The 21,270-nt window shown below is 26.3% G+C and overlaps 4 protein-coding genes, 2 non-coding genes and 1 pseudogene across 6 annotated transcripts; 5 read left to right on the top strand and 2 right to left on the bottom strand.

Annotated features, from left to right (window-relative positions):
- The first annotated feature begins 4,250 nt into the window (after positions 1–4,250).
- On the top strand, positions 4,251–6,074 carry LOC112694623 (zinc finger BED domain-containing protein 5-like). Its single transcript, XM_025570155.1, has 4 exons — positions 4,251–4,493; positions 4,590–4,668; positions 4,747–5,856; positions 6,070–6,074. The coding sequence occupies exons 1-4, from the start codon at positions 4,251–4,253 to the stop codon at positions 6,072–6,074; spliced, it is 1,437 nt and encodes a 478-aa protein (XP_025425940.1).
- A 1,063-nt stretch (positions 6,075–7,137) lies between these two features.
- On the top strand, positions 7,138–10,187 carry LOC112694612 (vesicle-trafficking protein SEC22b). Its single transcript, XM_025570144.1, has 5 exons — positions 7,138–7,508; positions 7,612–7,721; positions 7,792–7,952; positions 8,084–8,230; positions 10,004–10,187. Exons 1-5 carry the CDS (start codon positions 7,434–7,436, stop codon positions 10,150–10,152), a joined length of 642 nt encoding a protein of 213 aa, XP_025425929.1. The 5' UTR covers positions 7,138–7,433; the 3' UTR covers positions 10,153–10,187.
- Positions 10,188–10,208: 21 nt separating this feature from the next.
- LOC112694611 (mediator of RNA polymerase II transcription subunit 22-like) lies at positions 10,209–12,410 on the bottom strand. The gene is made up of 2 exons (XM_025570142.1): positions 12,150–12,410; positions 10,209–10,583 (listed from the first exon to the last, which is right to left on the bottom strand). The coding sequence occupies exons 1-2, from the start codon at positions 12,229–12,231 to the stop codon at positions 10,261–10,263; spliced, it is 405 nt and encodes a 134-aa protein (XP_025425927.1). The 5' UTR covers positions 12,232–12,410; the 3' UTR covers positions 10,209–10,260.
- A 257-nt stretch (positions 12,411–12,667) lies between these two features.
- On the top strand, positions 12,668–18,238 carry LOC112694610 (60S ribosomal protein L7a). Its single transcript, XM_025570141.1, has 7 exons — positions 12,668–12,796; positions 13,041–13,176; positions 17,149–17,298; positions 17,412–17,482; positions 17,563–17,712; positions 17,782–17,904; positions 18,010–18,238. Exons 1-7 carry the CDS (start codon positions 12,782–12,784, stop codon positions 18,187–18,189), a joined length of 825 nt encoding a protein of 274 aa, XP_025425926.1. The 5' UTR covers positions 12,668–12,781; the 3' UTR covers positions 18,190–18,238.
- On the top strand, positions 14,007–14,081 carry LOC112694663. Its single transcript, XR_003149588.1, has one exon. It is a non-coding gene; the product is annotated as a small nucleolar RNA SNORD36 (small nucleolar RNA).
- On the top strand, positions 15,413–15,481 carry LOC112694664. Its single transcript, XR_003149589.1, has one exon. It is a non-coding gene; the product is annotated as a small nucleolar RNA SNORD36 (small nucleolar RNA).
- Positions 18,239–19,473: 1,235 nt separating the features above from the next.
- On the bottom strand, positions 19,474–20,282 carry LOC112694622 (annotated as a pseudogene).
- Between the last annotated feature and the right edge of the window lie 988 nt (positions 20,283–21,270).

Genomic DNA, 21,270 nt, shown 5'->3' with positions numbered 1-21,270 from the left:
TAAGTAAACTTTTTGATCAATCTAAAGCCTGCAGGCATTCATCACGATGATATTATTTTATTTGTTACTGATGTCGCACAATACGTACGAGTATATGGTTAAATCTGCAAAGGCACTTTATTCAAAAATGATGCTTGTCACCTGTCTTGTACATGCACATGATAGAATTGAGGAAACAATTTGTGGAAAATTCAATAATGTAGACGGACTTGTGTTAAATGTAAAAAAAGTATTTTTGAAAGCCCTATCACGTTTAGAGATTTTTAAAACAGAAGACTTTGGTATTTATTTTTCTCCTGTTCCAATAATAACCCGCTGGGGAACGTGGTTAAAGGCAGCATTTTACTACTCAGATAATTTTACAAATATACAAAATATATTTTCAAAATTGAATCCAGATGACGCAATTTCAATCGAAAAAAGTATTAAGATTATGACTGAATTTAATTTAGGTCCAAACTTAACATACATTAAGTCAAATTTCAGATGTTTACCAATCAACATAACTAAAATAGAATCATTTGAAGTGGTCAATAATACAAGAGAAACCCTCAAAATGGCTAATGGAAAAGTAGGAAAAGAATAGGTATAGAACAAATTTCAGAACGTAATTGAAAAATATTATGTACTTAAAACTTTGGTATAAATTTTGAAAATACATTCCGGTAAATTTAATACTATTGATGGAATAGAAGAAGATTTAAAAATTGAGGACCTTGCATTATTTAAATATGCTCCAATAACATCAGTTGATCATAGACGCAACTTGAGGGATGGGAGGCTTAGGCCAAAATTAATCTCCCCCCCCATAAATATTCCATGTTATTCATGGGATACCACACACAGCATACTTAACTCACAATAATGTCACATACAAAAAAAGACACATTGCCTTAAATTCAAATTGGCTCAGAATCTAAAATATATAAGCTTGGTATATAAGAGTAGGGGTAAACTACAGGTTATTTTAAGTTTTGGTAAGAGGGCTGTAGCCCCCCCCCCCTAGATTTTGCGCCTATGCAGTTGATGTTGAACGAAGTTTTTCACGGTACAAAAATTTACTAAGTGATAACAATCACACAATCCGATAAACATCGGAGTCCTAATTAATAAGTAAATTGACCAAAAAGTATATTTTTAATTGAAATTATTGAATACTAGAGTCAGTGGCATATTTTCAAATCTTTACGGGAAGGTTTTAAATATTTTTAAATTATAAGTGATTTTATAAATATATGTTTATAATAATAATTAAATTGTGAATTAATAATTATATTATTATCCATATTTGTATATAAATAAATAGTCCTTTTTTATGTTCCAATTTTGTGATGACATTATTTAACAATTTTCCAATTTTTTTTTCGTATAGTTGTTTTAAATACTATCCTAAGTGCATAGGCGCACATTGTGTATGAATTCAGGGGGTGCTGGAATAATTTAAAATACACAGGTTCGTGGGGGGGCTTTGCCCCCCATACCCCCTAATAATATAATCAACTGCGTTGCCATAATTTTTAATTTTTATTAATGAATATTTAAAAGTAATTATATTATAAGTTATAATAATATGTTAAATAAGAATTAATTTCCTGTTTGATGATGCAAATTTTTTCAATATAATTTTCAAATCTATTTTATTGGTAAAATCTCTCTCAATGCTAAGCGTAGATAGCTTAATAAATCTTTCTTGGCCTATATTAGTACGTAACCAATTTTTAAATCTACGCATAGCTGAAAAGGAGCGTTCACACGTTGAAGAAGAAATTGAAATTGTCATTACCATTTGAACTAGCTTATAAACATTTGGCAACGAACTTTTATTACATTGATTTTTCAAGTCTACAAATTCAAAGTTGGCTAGTAGACTATTCTTTAAGATCAGCATTTCTGCAGATAAACTAACTGTTGATATATTCAAAATAATCTGATATATCAAAAATTTGAACTAGTATATAAAATGTAAATAGTAATGAATCATATCGTTTGTATGATTGGTAATAATATTTGTCATTCCGCATACAATTCTGCATAGCTCACTGGTTAAATATTACTAAAAACAAGGTTATAATCAAAGTTATAAATTGAACATAACTTCGTAGCCAACCCTAAACCGTAGATAATATAAAAATATAAAGTAAGATAATATGATTTTCTGTAATATTTTGATTGCTGTTTATAGTTAAATAGTCAGACAAAAACTGAAACAGTAAAACGTGCAATTATACAATTATATTGTTTTAATCGTGTATTCGTTAACTATATTGTATATTAATTGTATATTATTGTCTATAGTGGAAAAAAAAATGTCCAACTCAATAAACCACAATAATTTAGAATTTATTGATGAAATACTGAAATAAATATTCTAAGAAACTGAGGGTACTAATTTTAAATAAGGGGGTGCTAAGTACTTCCCTATGTGCGCCTATGCCTAAATGTCATCTCATCTCCTAATTTTTTTTTTTGTCTGATGTGAGGGAAAGATGGATTTTATTTATAGATAACGGTTTTGTATCGTGTTTTTTAAATAATTTAACGATTTTTTTTTTTTCATAAGATTGTACCAAATATACTACTAGGACTTACTTTATCACATTTTCATTTTATTCATAATTTCAGTTATAACCGTGATGGATTAATTTTCTTACGATATTGTCATCTACAGCGAATTAGTAAGTTTTCCTACAGAATTCTTAAATTCACAAACGTTTTGGTATGTCTCCTCAAAAAATATGTCAGAAAGCAGAAGTTCCAATCATATTATAAGAAATTTGAATTCTCCAAGGTTTTGTTATAGGTTTAGATTTAGATTCATCTCTTTTACAAAAATTGTAATTAATTATCAATTGAAACTGAAATGTTGATAAAAATATCATTATACCACAACGATTTTTTAGCTTAATTTAGAAGAGTTCAGTTTTCAACAAAATTTTGTTTAACAATGACAATAATCAAAGCGCAAGGCCAGACATTAACTTTGTGTGGTGTGGATATGGTAAATAACTACAATTTATAACAAAAATTGGTTTTTGCTCTAGATGAATCTTAATTGAGGAGGTTTAGGTTAGGTAAAACTACATTTTGAGGAAATACGATACCAAATCGCTTTAATTCATCTAATGACACTTCAATACATTTTGTAAACGAAATTTATAGTTTAACACAAGAAAGTAGACTATTGTAGTGATGGTAAGAAATATCAGTAGCCGTTTAAATAGCACTGCTATTTTACAATTGCAATCGCAGACTGTTATTCAGTGTCAACAATAGCAGTGATTGCTAAATTTTGAATTTTGGTTTTTATTTTTTCCTAGTTTCCTACACTGTTTTATAGCTACTATTATATTAGAAGTTAGAATACTCAATAGCAGCTATAGCAGTAACATCTTGGCGGCCGGCAAGATGTAATTACAGATATAATAAGTTTATTCTATATATCTGTGACATGAGATAATTGATAATGCGTGTGTTATCGAAGCTTATCGTATGCTCAGATATTATATATCAATATTTATATATAATGATCTAATAGACCAGTGTTTCTTAACCGGTGTGTCGCCGAGCAAGTCCAAATGTGTCGCGTGAAGTACTAATATTAAATGACAAAAAACATTATTAACACTATTAACTATTTACAAAAATTAATAGGTATTTAATATAATTTCCATGATAATAAAAATAGATTTTCAGCTATCGACATAAAATAAATTGTATTATTATCGTTGGGTTATTATTATTATCGTCATTTTGAACGATTAATCGCGCTCGAATCGCCTATTGTGTGTCATCATAATTTATAAACGTTGGTTTTTGATATTTTCGTTTATTTTTAAACAGTGAATACGTTAGTATATTTATACTGAAAACATGCACCGTATCAATAACTCACTTTACTTATATGCTCAGTTGTCATTTACTTCTATAGTCGAATAGACTTTTTCTTAATTTATTAACAACAATATTTTTTTGTTAAAATAAAATGGATAAATTTTTGATTAAAAAAATACAAAATACAAGTAGTAAGAGAGAATACAGATGAAGACAATTTGGAAACAGAAAAAAACTCGTCATCTGTAAATGCATCATCAAGTTTTAAAGAAATACAAGAAAATCCTTCTAAAAAATTCAAAGGTAAATATCGTCAATACAATAAAAATTATTTAAAATTAGGATTTTTTTGGGTCGGCGACGAACATTGTCCTATTCCTTATTGTTTTATTTGTGACGAAAAATTGTCGAATGAATCAATGGTTCCCAATAAGCTAACCCGCCATTTCACCACAAAACATCAATCGTTACAAAATAAACAAATTGATTATTTTCGAAGACTATTAGATTCAAAAAAACTACAATCAAAACAATTTGTAAGATCAGTGAAAATTTCGGATAAGGCACAGGAAGCTAGTTTTCGTATCGCCCAATTGATAGCTCAAACAAAAAAATCTCATTTAATTGCCGAGAGTCTTATTATGCTAGCTTGTCGTATTATGGTAAAGACTATATTAGGAGTCGAAGCAAAAAAATAAATAATTAAAATACCATTATCTGATAGTACAATTAGTCGTAGGATTATAAATATATCAGAGGATATTGAGGAGCAGGTTATTGAAGTTATAAAAAGTGGAGAATTATTTGCCTTGCATGTTGATGAGTCAACAGACATAAGTGGGAAAGCTCAATTAATGGCATTTATTAGATTTTTTGAAAATTCAAAAATTGTTAGTCAGTTTTTTTGTTGTAAAGAATTATCTGGGACAACAACTGGTCGAGATGTTTTTGATGTTATAAATAAATATTTTAAAAACTATGGTATACCGTGGACTTCTTGTGTAAGTATTTTTACAGATGGGACGCCATCAATGACAGGCTCTATTAAAGGATTTATTACAATTGCCAAAAATCAAAATCCAAATATAAACACAATACACTGTTTTTTACACAGGGAGGCATTAGTAGCAAAAAGTATTGTTAATGAATTAAAGATTGTACTGGATCAAGTCGAAAAAATGGTGAATTTTATTAAAAGTAGACCTCAAAAAATTCGATTATTTTCCCAGTTATGTGAATCAATGGAATCTGACCACTATACATTGATTATTCATACAGAAGTACGTTGGTTATCAAAAGGGCGAATTTTATCACGTTTTTATGAACTTAGAGAAGAACTTTTAGTATATTTTACAATGGAGCAAATGGAATATTCCGATTATTTATCCGATGAATTTTGGTGTTCAAAATTAGCATATTTAGCTGATATTTTTGAACACCTGAATCAATTAAATTTAAGCATGCAAAGTGAAAATCAAAATTTATTAATATCTACAGACAAAATGGCTGCATTTAAAGGCAAATTATTGATTTGGAAAAGAATGGTAAATGATAATAATTTGGATATGTTTCCTTTAACTGCTAATACTAAATTTACTGATAAAATAATACCAATTATCAATGACTCAATAACATTATTGGACCAAAAACTTGATCATTATTTTTCATCGCTGGATTTGAAATTATTTGATTCGGTGAGGAATCCATTTAATCCTAGTTTAGAAACCTCACATCTTTCATTAAAAGAGGAAGAAGAACTTGCAAAATTAAAAAACGATCGTACTCTTCAAATGAAATTTTATGAGCTCGAGCTTAGCCAATTTTGGATTTACACAAAAAAAGAATATCCGAACTTAACAAAATTGGCTCATTCCGTATTATTACCATTTTTGACATCATATTTGTGCGAAGTAGCTTTTTCTGCTTTGAATGAAATTAAAAACAAAAAAAGGGAAAGATTAATTAATGTCGAAGAGGAGTTAAGAGTCGCCTTATCGAAGATTTCACCACGAATTGATACATTATGTAAAAAATATCAGTCACAAATTTCTCATTAAAATGCTGTTTTACCTATGTTATATTTTTCTTTGTTGTTTTATATATTATAATTGATTATATATTATAAGTTTATATATTATTAACTAATTATAAATATTTAATACTATCTATTATTCTTATTTTTTTATTATGTGTCGCAAAATATGAAAAATTTTATTAATGTGTCGCCATTATACAAAGGTTGAGAAACACTGTAATAGACTATTTGGTATAATATACGCATAGTAGTGGCGTAGCTAGGATTTTCTGAAGGGGGGTGTTAATTATAATTATTAAATATTATATATAATACGTACAAACTAAAACTTTTATTTTAACTCTTTGAGGGTCAGTGGTTAGTATGCTAACCACTTTTTTTTTTACCTTTCAAGTGCGGTGGTTACTATATTAACCACCTTTTAAATTATTTTTATTATTTTTTTGACAGTGGTCAGTATACTAACCACCTTATTATCAGCTTATACATAGGTACATCAAACAATATCACAATATTTTCTTATATCCTTCTTATGGTACTCATATACCTAATTTGTTATTAAAGTTACTAAGTATATTTTGGATTTTATAACATTTTATTCAAAAAAAGCCTTTTATTTTGGTGGTGGTCACTATAAAGACCACCTTTTCCTAAGTTTTTCCGGAAAAACTGCTAACTCAAAAAAAATTTAGTCAACAATATTTTAGTTAAATACCAGACTAAAAGCATTTAAAAAAAAAAAATTAAAAAAAATTAATTTTTATACATATTGCCCAAATGGGTATTTTTTCCAAAGAAAATTTTGACATAATGTCTGTAATAGAGATGTAATGTATATTCGAATTCGGATAGTTCTACCAATAAATTATTCGAATATCAGTATTCGATGCTACAATACCTATTATTATTAAACGTTTTGTGTTGCACAAAAACGTAAACGAATAATTTTCGTCACGTATTGTCGCAATTGCGATAATGTTAACCTGTATATATGTAATTAGTATTGTGCATTATTCTATATTTCATATTGTATTATCGATTTACCTATATTCCTATAATAATGTAATATATGATACGACTCAATGGGGATGTCATATCTAACAATCACCCCCCCTTGTATACGCCACTGACACATAGAGTAACTCTTACTCTTTGAATATACATGAGGTGATATTTAAATATCAAATTTAAAATTAATGATAAATATTATATATTATCAGCTGTTATTACAAAATAGCAATAGCATTATCGGATATTATAAAAAAAGTAGTAGTTTACCAGACTATTACTGGACTATTGTTCTGAGCAGAATTATGTCTTCTGGTAACTATACTTTATTTACGTGAAAATTGAGCCCACGAGTACAATATTTTTTTATACCGTACTGAATAATAATGATAATACAGAGTTACGTGTCAAAATATCTTATCGCAAAATCAATGATAATAACAATAAATAACAATGTTCCGGACACGTACAAATTTTATATTTCAACTAAAAATTAACTGTGTTTAAATTAAACTTTGGATGTAATTTCATTCGTAACTTAATTAAATCACGTATAAATATGGTTCTTTTAACTATGATAGCAAGAATTCCTGATGGATTACCATTAGCTGCATCCATGCAAGATGACGAACAGGTAAATTTGGTGTCTTGCAAAAACATTACATTTGTTGAAGAACAATTTAACATATAAAAAAATAATTTTATAATTCATAATCTTGTTTTTAATAATCATATAGTTTGGAAGAAAATTAATTGAGTATCAAAATCAAGCAAAATTATTGTTTAAGAAATTAAACTTTCAATCTCCTAAGCAATGTACCATTGAATCTGTTCCTTATTATTTTCAGTAAGTTTTATTAAAATATTTATTTTAAATATTACTACTATGGTGTATACGTATTCCTTTTTTTTTTCAGCTACATAATTGAAAAAGATGTTAGTTACTTAGTTTTGTGTGAAAAAAACTTCTCAAAAAGAGCAGCATTTGGTTTTTTAGAAGATATAGCAGCTGAGTTTAATAGACTGTACGGACGCCAAGTATCAACTGTTTCACGACCTTATACACTTATTGAATTTGGTATTGTATTTAATATCTTAAAAAGAAATATATATTGTTGTCTTTAGTAAAATTGTTTGATAAAATGAATATTTGTCTAAGTAAAATATTTTTCATTTATTAGTTATAATGAATACAATTTTATTTTATAGATAACTATATTCAAAAAGCAAAAAAAAATTACATAGATTCCAGAGTACGTAAAAATTTAAATTCAATAAATAATGAACTCCAAGATGTTCAAAGAATTATGGTTCAAAATATTGATGATGTATTACAAAGAGGCACTGTTTTGTCAGGTAATACTTTTTTTATAAGTATTTTTTTTTATTTGAAGTGTACAATTTATATCACATTCAATTATTACAATAAAATTATATTTGTGAATCAGTTAATTTACAATTATATAAAAATAAAATATACATTGTTTGTATTATTCAGACCTTTATCATAAATCAGTTTATTATTACAATGATTCATAATTGCTTTAAAATATTTATGAATAGTAAAATAGTATGACTAATACTGACATGTATAAATACTCTTTAGTCTAAATGATTAATCATCTTTCATAAATAAATTATTTATTATTTAATTATTATGCACTACAATTTATTAGAAATAGCAGTTAAAACAATATTTAATTTATTTGACATTAAAGAATAATTATTAAGTTATTAATATAGTGCTATTCACTTTTTCCTACAATAATAATAAATAATTATTCATTTTTATTCTGTCAACTATGTGTAATTTATAATTTGTTGTATATTATAATTCATTAATTCAACATTTATAATATAATCATTTATTTAAGTTAATTTACCAAAATAGACATTTAAAGAATTAATATATAACACATGTAATTTTATCATTTATAATTAAAGCTAGAATTTCAATACATTTTGTATTGTTTTTCAAAGCTAACTTGTGATGCTCATACTGTCATATATTTATTTTATGTGCTTTTAAATGAAAATAAGAAAGTTTATTTTGCATTTTTTAGTATTTAGGTAATTTTCTTAATTTTTTGGAAACAAAATATGAATAAGAAATTTTATTCTAAGATTTTAACTCCGACATGGTTTATATATAAATAAAACAGATTATAAGAAGGTACTCATAATTTGAATTATATTATTGGACAATTGTTGAAATTCGTCAAAACTTAGATAACAAGTGTAAAACGATGTGTTATTTTAGATTAAACAAAATACATGAGTATAATATCTAGTTTTATGCACAATTTTTTTTAAATTTATACTAATACTATACTAAATACACTTGTAATATATTTTTTGAATACATTTAATGTAATTTTTATAATGCATTTTATGAGTTTTTCTGTTATTTTAACTTTTTATTATAGTTTATATAATTTTATTTATACTAAAATTATTAAAAATAAAAATTTTAGTGCTTTTTTTTAAGTGTATTATTTAGAGTTTTTTTGGTCACAAAAGCATTTTTTTTTTTGTTTTAGTGCATTAAAATTCCAGCCCTATTCATAATACTCTAAAGATTATATTATGTAAATTTTTATAAATAACCACAAAATTCAATATTTCTGAAATCGACTTCATTTAATCTAAAGTTGTTCAATTACTTCATGTTTGTAATCTAAATAAAATAAAAATATTTTATTATTTGTGTACATGAACAAATATGTTATATAGATTCAACAAAATAATTTACAGGAATATTATTTATCCCAAGTAAAACTAATTAGTAGTGAATAAAATTGAATACAAGACCTAAAATTATTTTAATAAACCAGAGGACTTTTCAAATGAAATTTACCTTTGAAATTTTTAATTCTTATAAACAAGTCAGATCTAGTACAATGATATAATATGTAGAATCATTATTATTTAATTAATGTAATTGTGTATCTATTTTAGTTTTCATGATTTCACTTAATTATGTATTATAGATAGACAATTTTTTAACCATAACAATTTTATAAAAAAAAACAATAATCATGTAAAATATGCATATTGCTTTTTATTATAATAATATATCTATACATAGGTATATATTAAATTAAATAATTATTTAATTATATTTTTCAGAACTTGATACAAAAGCACAAAATTTATCTATATTATCAAAAAAATACAAAAAAGAAGCTACTAATCTCAACTTAAAATCAATGTATGTGAAACTTACAGTAGCGGCAATTTTTGTTATTGTACTATTTTTGTATTTTTATGTTCTTTAAAAATAGTTGATAATTTATTTAATAATACATTATAAATATGGCTGGGGGGAATTTTTGTTAAAAACTTTTCATCTAATAAAATAAATTGATAATATATAGACCTCCTCTTTATTTATAATTTGATGTATAATATTCTTCTTCAAGCTCATATAATTCTGTTGACATATCATCAACTAGACTTGTTAATTTGCGATCACATTCAACTTGTTTGGTACGAAATAGTTTTGAATTTTGGGCAATGGCTTCATTAACAGATGGAAAGTCATTTAAAATGAGGTATTGCTTCATATCTGAAACAAGTTTTAAAAGAGATTCCCCAGCACGAACGATGTTGGCTGCTCTGACTTCCATTTCAAATGCAATCAATTCACTACGAGTTGCTTTGGAAACTTGTGTTTGATCATCATCAGTCTTACATAGTTTGACGATACCTAAAAACAAAAAAAAAACAAAAATACATATTTATATTTAAATACAATAGAAAATACTGCTGTAAATTTAAAATATTAATTATTATAAACTCCAAGTTATAATATAATATCTTAACTTGGATTTAAAAAATAGGAGCTAAATTGTAGTGTATAAATTAATTTAAGTTTATGTGAAATAGTAATTAAAAATGTCATTATTATTATTCATTATTCTTTATTTCTTAAATTATTATTTATTATTATTTATGTTATAATTTTTTCATTCAGGGATTTTATATAGTAATATAATTTTCTAACGATAATAATACAGTTTTTTCAATTGTTTAGTAAATGTATAAAAAAATATCAATATCTATATAACTATTTTATGTTTGGTTAATTATTCAGAAAGCTCACAGATAAATATATGATTCAATGACCATAAAACATAACTTATACTCGATTTTGTAAAATGTTAAATATATAAAAAAAATATTAAATTACTTATTTAAATCTTTAATATCAATTGCCTATAATCTACAACGGTGCTTCTCAACCTTTTTCAAACTTTCACCCCCTAAGAAGCAAAATGTTTTTTAATGCCCTCCCACCTTTTACTTCATTAAAAAAAAAATAGTATACATTAAATGTTTATAATTGAATAATAAATAATATATATATATATATATAAATGTAAATATAGTAAAAATAAAATGTAAAATTTATATTTAAATGTTTTGAAATGTATTGATCAGTAAGATGGTTGTGTTTGGTGATTCAAAGCCAATTTTTTTACGTTTGGTTCAAAGTTTGTGAGATAAAGGCGTAAGCCTCCTATTTTGATGATGTCTAGTCGATTTTTTTTTTATTCATTATAATAACACACTATCTCTGGTATAATATACCTACTTATTATGTAGTTTATATTTCATAATCACGAATATCTTTAGAAATCGATAAACGGGAAACAATTACTGATCAATCTTGCTGCATTGCTTTGAATGGAAAAAAGTTCACCGCTCGCTATTCCTCCCTCCCTAATCCCCAAAACAAGCTCACCACCCACCAAGGAGCGATATAGCCCCTGTTGTGAAGCACTGACCTAAAATAAAATAATTTGATTAATTTTTAACAAATATGCACATAAAATAATAATAATATACGATTAGAAAATAGTTCAGTAAGACTGTTTTTTCAAATAATGATTTCAAGTTTGCATATTTATAATTATAAGTATTATATGATAAAAGATAAAATAAGTATTTCAAAATAAACAAAATAATAGATTATATTATAATAATAGAGGTTTTGAACTAATCACACAATTTATATTATTGCATAACTGTAATATGTAAATTAAATAACATAAAAGTTAAGACTTCTATTTCACATAAAATTGTATAAATGATAAAATCCATTTAAAACATTAAAGAAACCATCTTACATGATGTAATTCTACCCAATGTTGAATACAGAACTTGCACACTACTAGAATCATTTAACATTGAGTTATAGACTCAAATTTGTAACCAATATGAGTGTCATTATAAATGAATTCTATTGCGTTTAATATAAATTATTTATTACCTTCAAAATTTTCCAACATGCATTTCACATCACTTTTTAATCGGTTTGTATAAGATTTTGTAACCGACATTGAAGTAGACATAGGTGTTAAATTTAATTTTATATATTACTCAAAAATTTGTTTAAAAATTGTATGTTTATAAGCAAACAATTTTCTTACAGCAATTTAATTAATAAAAATTAAATGATTAATTTATTAAAATAATTATTAACTATACATTTACAATATTTAATTTATCAACTAGATAATTGCTGCGAATTAACAATACTGCAGTTTATTGATATAGAAATATTAATATAAAAATTATATTAATGCATAAGACAAAAACTATATAATTGTTAAGTATTTTACCGTCCCATATCAACAATAAATTATCAGCTCCACAACTTAATGTACTATCAATTTTTTTTCCTTTATCACTCCATGAAGGAATTTATGCCATACTTCTTTTCTTCTATGATTTATACAAACGCAGTGTTGTGATTCGTATTCCTGTTGACCATGTCAACATAACCTAAAACTTTTCTTTTTTCGCTACGGTTCGCACGGAAGTGAGTGTCTTCCATTCCCATTCCGATTGTTCACATTTACATCCTCATTTATCTAGTTAATCTTTAAGCTTTTTGTCATCATGGCTCCAAAAAAGGTAATTTTTTATGTTAAATGTAATATACGTTTAGTATATTTGTTGAATTTTTTTAAGTATTACCGATTCTACGAATAAAAATGTATAACACTATATTATTTAGAGATTAGGTTTAAAATTTGAGTTGCCTCATCAACTAATAAACATTTTTATCATAATTTATTTCTAATATTTTTTTTAAACTTTGTTTCTTTAAAATTTGTTTGATTATATGCTCATTTAATTTTATTAATTTTTATTTCAGCCAGGTGCGAATAAAAAAGTTGGGAAGAAGGCGAAAATTGCTCCAGCACCTCTTGTGAGTGAAAAACCCAAAAAAGTGGTTAAACAGAAAGTTGTTAACCCTTTGTTTGAAAAAAGACCAAGGAACTTTGGAATTGGTGAGTAAATTATTATTTAGGCATTTATTTGTGATATTTTTTTGCCTTAAGAGCCGTTGAGACCTGTCACTGGTTCTATTTATCCCTCTTCTTATCACAGTAGCAGTCTAGAATGTTTCTGTTCTATCTATCATTCTTATATTTGTATTGACTATCTTGCCATTATTACTGATGTTTTCTTCTGAGGTGCTTACTAGTTGGATTATTGATCAATATCTTTTGAATCATGCTTCCTTTAGTATGCCACATGGCATGCTTGGATTTCAGAAAATATATTGTCTGTTGTATAGACATTCCAAATAGGTTTTTTTTTTTCATTTGTGATTTACCCTAATAATTGTGTATTTTATTAAAAATGTATAAAATTGCAATGATGTTTGAATTTCTTCACCTGAATTTAATTCCTTATTGTTTTAAGATAATGCTGTAAATGACATCCTGAGCAAATTTTTATTCCATGTTTTAGTTTTATATCTTCATATTATGTAGAAAAAAAGAAATACAAATTCTGTATGTTACATATAATTTAACAAACTGAATAAGGTTCTTATTGTTAGTATTTGTGTGATTACCTTTATAGTTTTTGTAGGTAATGTTATTAATACTAACTACATAATCATCTTATATGTATTTATGAGTTTAGCAATGATGCTTGAATTTCTTCAACAGAACTTCATATATATTAAATATAATTAAGAATAATGTTGATAATGACATTCTGAGCTTAAATTTTACTAAATATATATTTTTATAAATCTAAAATTATATTTTTACTTTAAAATATAAACCCTTATGTTGTAGCAGGTAATGGTATGGATTTTATATTAACTGTGCTATGATGAAAAACATTTTTATTGAATTGTTTAATGATAAAGTATTTAACGAGCTTTTTAACCCTGAGCACTTAATTTTATTACTGTAATGAATATTATGTTATATCATAGATTTAAAATATTATTATTTTATATTATTATAATTAACTTTATATATATATAAGGTTGCCAGATTTTGAAATTCCTTAACCGGGACATCATATTGAATGACTTATTTTTCGTGTAACGTTTATTTGGAAACAAGAATAAGTATATAATTTGGTAATTTAAATATTTATTTGCTTATACAAAAATATATTATTATTGTATAAAACCATTAAATAATATTATGTACAATTATATTCTATGTTTTATTATTAAATATTACTATGTATAATGTTATTTTTTCTTAGCTCATATTAACCGTGACAAACTAAATGATCGGTTGGGACATACCTTTAAAACTGGGACTGTCCTGATTAAGTCAGTAAATGCCAATCTTTTATATCAGCATATTTTTATACAATTTGTTTGAATGAATATTGCCGATAATTAGAGCTCAGATTTATATGTAAATACATATTTTTACTATGACTTGATAAATTAATTTAGGTAAATGATAAATTTGTTTCAAGAGATTTCCAATGGAATCAACTATATTTTATTTTTACATATTTTTACTATTTGTCCATTTACAAATTATTAACAATTCAATACAAACAATTTCTCATGTTTTCTAAAGTACTTAAACAAAATACTACCAATTATTGAATTTTATCTACGGTTGATATATGTTAGTTATTTTGTTATTTCAATATGTTTGGCATGAAAAATATCTTCAGTTCAAAGTTGAGAACTTGTAGAAGCTGTGAAATGTATAGTATAAGTACATAGACTATTGTGAGTTGCAGTAAAAGAAAACATACACAGTGTAATAATCAAAAATATAGGGTTAAACTATCTAAAATTAATTAGATATATACATAGCGGAATGAATGGGGTAATAATGTAAATTGAGCTCACTCCTTTGGACATTAGAAATATGAAATTTGGACTCATTACCTCTGTTGAAGTCGAGAGCTCTTTTAGTCAGTACAAATCTATGTTATGATCAAACCGTAGATAATTTGAACATTTTGATAATTTGTATCTGGTATCTCATTGCTATCGAAATCAAGGTTCAATTTCATAATATTTTAATTCAAGTGTCTTAATTTTTTTATTTTCTTTTTTTTCATTTTATTATCACATATAAAACAATTTGTCATTACATATATTGGTTTTTTTAATACATATAAATCCGAGCCCTATTGATAATTATATTTTGAAAAGTACTTATGTGCTTTTTACTCTAAGCATATCTTATTCTGTAGAAAATTCCCAAATCGGTTTTAAAATATAATTTTAGTTCATTTTTGTGTAATTTGCTATGATGATAAATATTTTTGTTGAATCATATGAAAAATTCTATGAGCTTTTTAACCCTGAGCATTTACTAAGTCTATTTTTTATTTTTGTAAAAGATCTATTTTTAATTGATTTATTCATTTATTATCTTCTCTAAGTTTTTTCAACCTTCATGCTTAGTTTAAATTTAATTCTTAAGGTCAAAATGATAAACAATTTAATATTTTCTGGCTAGTTACAAAGTTGAGTAAATCAGTATTAGTAATTTTCAAGCTAAATTATATTTTAATTTTTGATTCTTATAATTTATATTATATATTCTTTATATCTTTTATATTATTTATTCTTATAATATTGTTCATTGAAATAGAAGTTAATTGCACTACTGAGTTCTCAAAAATTTTATGATGTTGTCATGAAGATGCTTCTTTTGTTGGTTATTTTGTATATACAGTAAAATCTATAACGGGATTCGTTTAAGACTAAACATTTTTCCGTTTTAAAGAGTTTTACGTCAGAGAGATAGAAAAAAAATTAAGTTTCAAGATTGTATGCATGTATGTGTTAAAAAATTATATTTTAGGCAAATACTTCATGCAACATAAATGTATACAGTAAGATTATAATGTATGACTTAATATTTAAATATGTTTGTGTATAATACTAAAGAACTAAAAAAAAATTTAAATAGTAACAAATTTATTCCTTTGTTATAATTTAAAAAAATAGTTTTAAATATTTGATTGCTTTTTTGTGATTAAGAGCAGCATGTTTAGCTTATTCTTGGGTTTTGGTTATTTGTAAGTTCTAATAGATTTCGATTTGAAACTGTTACTGAAAATTTTTATAATTATAAATATTAGATTGCGATTTTAAAATCTTTTATTTTTGACTCGTCGTTGGTCTCACTGTCATCATCATCATATTTTTCTTCTAAAAAAGAATAATAAGTTTCATGTGTTTCTAATTTATTATCAAATTTAATGAAATCTTCTATATCAACATTGGCTGTAATGCATTCCTCATACTATCAAATGATATTTCAGATAATGATAAGGCTTATGTTACCAAATATATATGTTTACATGCAGTACTTACATGATTATTATTTATCTTTAAATAATTTAATTTTCCGTTTTCATTTTGTAGAGGTTCTGTCTTAAAGAGGTCAATTTCATATATTATTTTTACTGAGACTGTTGACATTTTCAATTATAAGGAGAATTCTGTTTAATAGAGGGTCCATTATAGAAAGGTTTTACTTAAAGTTCTTTTGGGATTGAAAATCATTCCCAAAAGTATTAAATATTTATTGATTTTTTAAAATAACTAGTAAAAAATTTCTGTGAAACGTTATAGTCATACTCATCATAGTAAGTGTTTGACATAACGTGTCTCTCTGTAATGATAGATGAGATGTATATTGGAATATATAACAAATGTGTATAGTATATATGATTCAGTTGCGCAACCAAAAATAAATTTCAAGGCGATTGTATATTTGAAAAAATTTAAATATAAATTTGGTAAAGATAATGGAGTAACATTAGGTAATCTAAACATTTTGGAGAGTGACAATACACTTCCCTATTTATGATACTGGTAAGAACTCATCTATAACTACTAAAACTTAGTTATCAAACCATACCTTTATAATTCAAGTTGATCCATATTTCTATTGTACATAAATTCAACCTCTAAATTATATTGAGAAATGCTCATGTTATAATTCATAATGTTATTCATTCATAAGGTCAGGATATCCAACCCAAAAGAGATTTAAGCCGTTTTGTAAAATGGCCAAATTACATTCGTATTCAACGTCAAAAATCTGTTCTTCAGAGAAGGCTTAAAATTCCACCACCAATCAACCAATTCTCATATGCTGCAGACAAAGCTACTGGTAAGATGATGTTTTAATTCAAATTAGGTGATTAAACTTATTTTTTAATAGAACAATTAGATGTCTCAACAGAAAATTTATTTTGTACATATATTATATAAATATTATTTTAGTTACTCAATTGTTCAAATTGATGGAAAAGTACAGACCTGAAACTGCTGCCATGAAGAAAAGAAGATTACAGGTGTGTCAACTCATAATTTAATTTAGAATACTTTAAATAAATAATATATTCCCTGAGGTTATATATATATTTTTTTTCAGAAAAGAGCTGAAGATAAAATAGAAACCAAGGAAGATCAACCTACAAAACGTCCAAATGTCATCCGTCAAGGAATTAATACTGTTGTAAACCTTGTTGAACAGAAAAAAGCGCAACTAGTTGTTATTGCACATGATGTGGATCCTTTGGAGGTATAGTGTTTTACAAGTAGTTGTTTTATAAAAAAAAATGTTATTAATCTGTAATAATTTATTTTGTAGTTGGTAATATATCTTCCAGCATTATGCCGTAAAATGGGTGTTCCTTATTGCATTATCAAAGGAAAATGGAGGTTAGGAAACCTTGTACGTCGCAAAAACTGTACTGCTTTGGCTATAACACAAGTAAATAATATTAATAGATAGAATTTAATTTTAAACATCAATATATGTATAATATATATATATATATATAACATACATATTTTATATATACACTGTTTTTAATAGGTTGATACCGGTGACCGTGCAACTTTAGCTAAATTAGTGGAGTCTATTAAAAACAACTTTAATGAGCGATTTGATGAATTCAAACGTCACTGGGGTGGTGGAGTTTTGGGTGCCAAGTCTGCATGCCGTCTCGCTAAAATTGAGAAAGCAAAGGAAAAGGAACTGGCACAAAAACAATGAGATTTATGTATATGACTTTCACCTAATAAAACATAAAAAATTTGATGTATTTTATTTTTAATTCTTTAATTTTTACCTTCTATCCTTTTTTATATGAAGGGTACTAAGGAAAAACGGTAATAGTCCATTTCTGTACATTTTTCAAGGGAGTAAAAATAAGGTATGGACTGAAAGATTTTTTCTGTTATATATATCAACTGTTGATATTACTCCTTATTTGCTATCGAAATAAATGGAATACTACCGTTTTTCCCCTGTACCCTTCATATATTTAATGATAATGAATATCAGAATATATTACCAAAATGAACATTTTTAAATGAATTAGATCAGTTCGTGTTGAGATACCGTGTAGTCTAGTCGTATATTAATCGTTATCCGCTTTTATCAGTTCTTGATAGCAAGTCATTAGTGCATGCCGTCGTACCTAGTGTACGTCTCTGGTCTTCTAATTACTGGTAATGTATAATTTAATATATTCACCAAGGCCAATTATTATTCATAACTTCCCTATCAACATCGATACCCTATCTTTATCATTATGAGTTCAAATAATCATAAACACCGTTAATTATATCAAACGGGTGACAACTCCCCATCTGATCTCTCAGGTAATGAATACGACTAGCAAACAGTCCCAACAGAGTCAAACGCATAACGGTTGATTCGCACTGGACCGCACAGACCCGTACCGAACCGACATTTTAAGGAGTATTCACATAGTACCGTTTTGCACCGACAGACAGACCGTCATAAATGAAAAGTAATTTATACGCACAGTTAACTACAGTGAACTAGTGCAACGAGTCATGCAACGCGTAATATTAATTTTAAAACCATGTTTAAGCACTTGTCGACCAAACATTTAGCCATGATGGCAATAGCCTTAGACGAAGAAGAGCAAAAACCACTAAAAATTAAAAAACGTATTTGGATGCATGACATTTTAAAACGGAGAAAAATAGAGGGTGAATTTTATAGTTTATGTGGATCTCTTGAAGATCACGAAGAAAAATGTTTTATTTATTTTAGAATGTGTTCATATCAGTTCAATATAATTCTAAAACAAATTTCAAATGACATAACTAAACAGAACACGCACTTTAGAGAAGCTATACCGGCTAAACAGAAATTGGCTGTATGTTTAAAGTAAGAAAGTATATAATTATTACTATTTTCGTCTACTAATATAATGTGAAACAGAAAAAAATATTTTATTACAACATTTATTAACAATTGTAACAATAAAGTGCAATTAAAATTTAAATGATAATGATAATGAATATATAATTACAATTTTTTTAAATTATGAGTCATTTTAATTCTGTGTAAATGTTTGGAAAAAGTTGCCTATAGATGTTGATGTATCTGAATCTGAGGGGTGTTCTATCGGACTAAGAGTATACACTTTTGTCGATTGAGGTATTAATTGAAATCCTGACATGTTTTGTTGTTGGTGCAATTGTTGTGATTTTAAATGTTCTAGCTCCAACTCGGATATTATGGAAAAAAAACTCTAGTTTTAGCTAAATGCTGATGATACGAAGAAAATTGTTTCACTGTCAAACTCATACTCAGAAAAAAATTATCAATCACATAAATTTCTGTTTTGTAATTTGACTTAACTTCTTTTTCAATAATGTATTTCATCAAATGTGAGGATGCGGATTCTGAAGTGGTACAGCATTCTGTTTTTTTTCTTTTTTTCGGAGTCATAATTTTCTTAGGTTGAGGTACACAAAATGTTTGAGATGGTGCCGGTAGTGTACTTTGTGTAATATTTTCATCAGGTGAAGAAATACTCTCCTTGGCAATATTGTCAGATTGATTAGTTTCATTTTCAGAAAAAGTTTCATCGTCTTCTGCATCGGAACTATTTTTCTCCACATCACTTTGAGCTTCAACTGAGGATATTGTTTCCCTTTCCTTCATATATGGTTTCAAAAAATTCATCTCCAATTCATATTTCCATTTTTTTAAATATTTAGTTTTTTGACCCGACACTGTAGCAATTTTTTTTTGATAGCTCTTCTATAAGCGTCTCTTAAATTTGCCCATGCCCTTTTACATTCTTGTGCTACAAAAATAATCATTTTTTTTTTAACTTTTATTACAAATTTAATTAAAACCAATAAAATTATTTACATTTTTTTAATTGTTTCTTTCTGTAGATTTTTAGCAACTGGATATTCCTGCCAAACTATTGCTTTTAGTTTTCGAATGGGTCATTCTACAGTACATTCAATTGTTATAGAAGTGTGCACACCAATCATAAAAAATTTAACAAGACAATACATACCACAACCGAAAATAGAAAATTGGGAGCAGATAGCTATGATTTTTAGGATATTTGGAATTTCCCAAATTGTATAGGCGTTTTAGATGGGAAACATGTTGTTATAGAAGCACCTCCCAATAGCGGATCTATGTACTATAACTAGAAAAAAATATTTTCCATAGTTTTAATGGCATTAGTTGATGCGCACTATAGATTTATTGCTGTAGATATTACAGTATTATGTACGGTAAAAACAGTGACGGAGGTATTTTTTTCAAATTCCAATTTGGGAAAAGCACTTGAATGAAAAAAACTTAATATTCCTGATGGAAAACCACTACCGGGAACTATTGAAAAATTACTATTTACAATTATTGGCGACGAAGCATTTTCTGTAAAGACATATTTATTAAGACCATACCCGGGTCCTCAAATGTATGTAGATGATACTAAAAAAAAATTTAATGACCGACTATCTAGAGCCAGGAAAGTAGTGGAAGATACATTTGGACAACTTACTCAAAAATTTCGTATGTTCATTTCCACAAAACGGTCACTTACAATTATTTTAGCTTCTCTAATAGAAACCGCATCGCTCGAATCTAGAAGTTGTAAAACTTTGTATATTTCTTTAAAATATTGACAGTAGTATGAAGCTGCTTGTAGCCATGTTCCCCAACGTGTTAGTATGGGCTCCGGCGGAAGTGGAATTCCAGGAGCTTCAGTTTTAAATAATATAGTACGAAACGGTGCTTTCAAAAACATGACATTATGGATCACAAAAATTTTTTTCCTGCGAAGAA

This window comes from Sipha flava, unplaced genomic scaffold (genome assembly GCF_003268045.1).
Source record: "Sipha flava isolate LNK unplaced genomic scaffold, YSA_version1 131_pilon_pilon, whole genome shotgun sequence".
NCBI lineage: Eukaryota > Metazoa > Arthropoda > Insecta > Hemiptera > Aphididae > Sipha > Sipha flava.
This window is presented reverse-complemented; position numbering and strand designations above follow the sequence as displayed.

Coding starts and splice junctions, on each gene's coding strand:
- LOC112694610 (XM_025570141.1), top strand. Junction 17,299..17,411: donor TGCTGCAGACAAAGCTACTG/GTAAGATGATGT, acceptor ATATTATTTTAG/TTACTCAATTGTTCAAATTG. Junction 17,905..18,009: donor CTGCTTTGGCTATAACACAA/GTAAATAATATT, acceptor TGTTTTTAATAG/GTTGATACCGGTGACCGTGC.
- LOC112694612 (XM_025570144.1), top strand. CDS start 7,434: ATGGTTCTTTTAACTATGATAGCAAGAATTCCTGATGGATTACCATTA. Junction 7,722..7,791: donor TCTGTTCCTTATTATTTTCA/GTAAGTTTTATT, acceptor TTTTTTTTTCAG/CTACATAATTGAAAAAGATG. Junction 7,953..8,083: donor TTATACACTTATTGAATTTG/GTATTGTATTTA, acceptor TTTATTTTATAG/ATAACTATATTCAAAAAGCA.
- LOC112694623 (XM_025570155.1), top strand. CDS start 4,251: ATGGTTCCCAATAAGCTAACCCGCCATTTCACCACAAAACATCAATCG. Junction 4,494..4,589: donor TGCTAGCTTGTCGTATTATG/GTAAAGACTATA, acceptor AATATATCAGAG/GATATTGAGGAGCAGGTTAT. Junction 4,669..4,746: donor TGATGAGTCAACAGACATAA/GTGGGAAAGCTC, acceptor TTTGTTGTAAAG/AATTATCTGGGACAACAACT.
- LOC112694611 (XM_025570142.1), bottom strand. CDS start 12,231: ATGTCTACTTCAATGTCGGTTACAAAATCTTATACAAACCGATTAAAA. Junction 10,584..12,149: donor CATGTTGGAAAATTTTGAAG/GTAATAAATAAT, acceptor TTTTGTTTTTAG/GTATCGTCAAACTATGTAAG.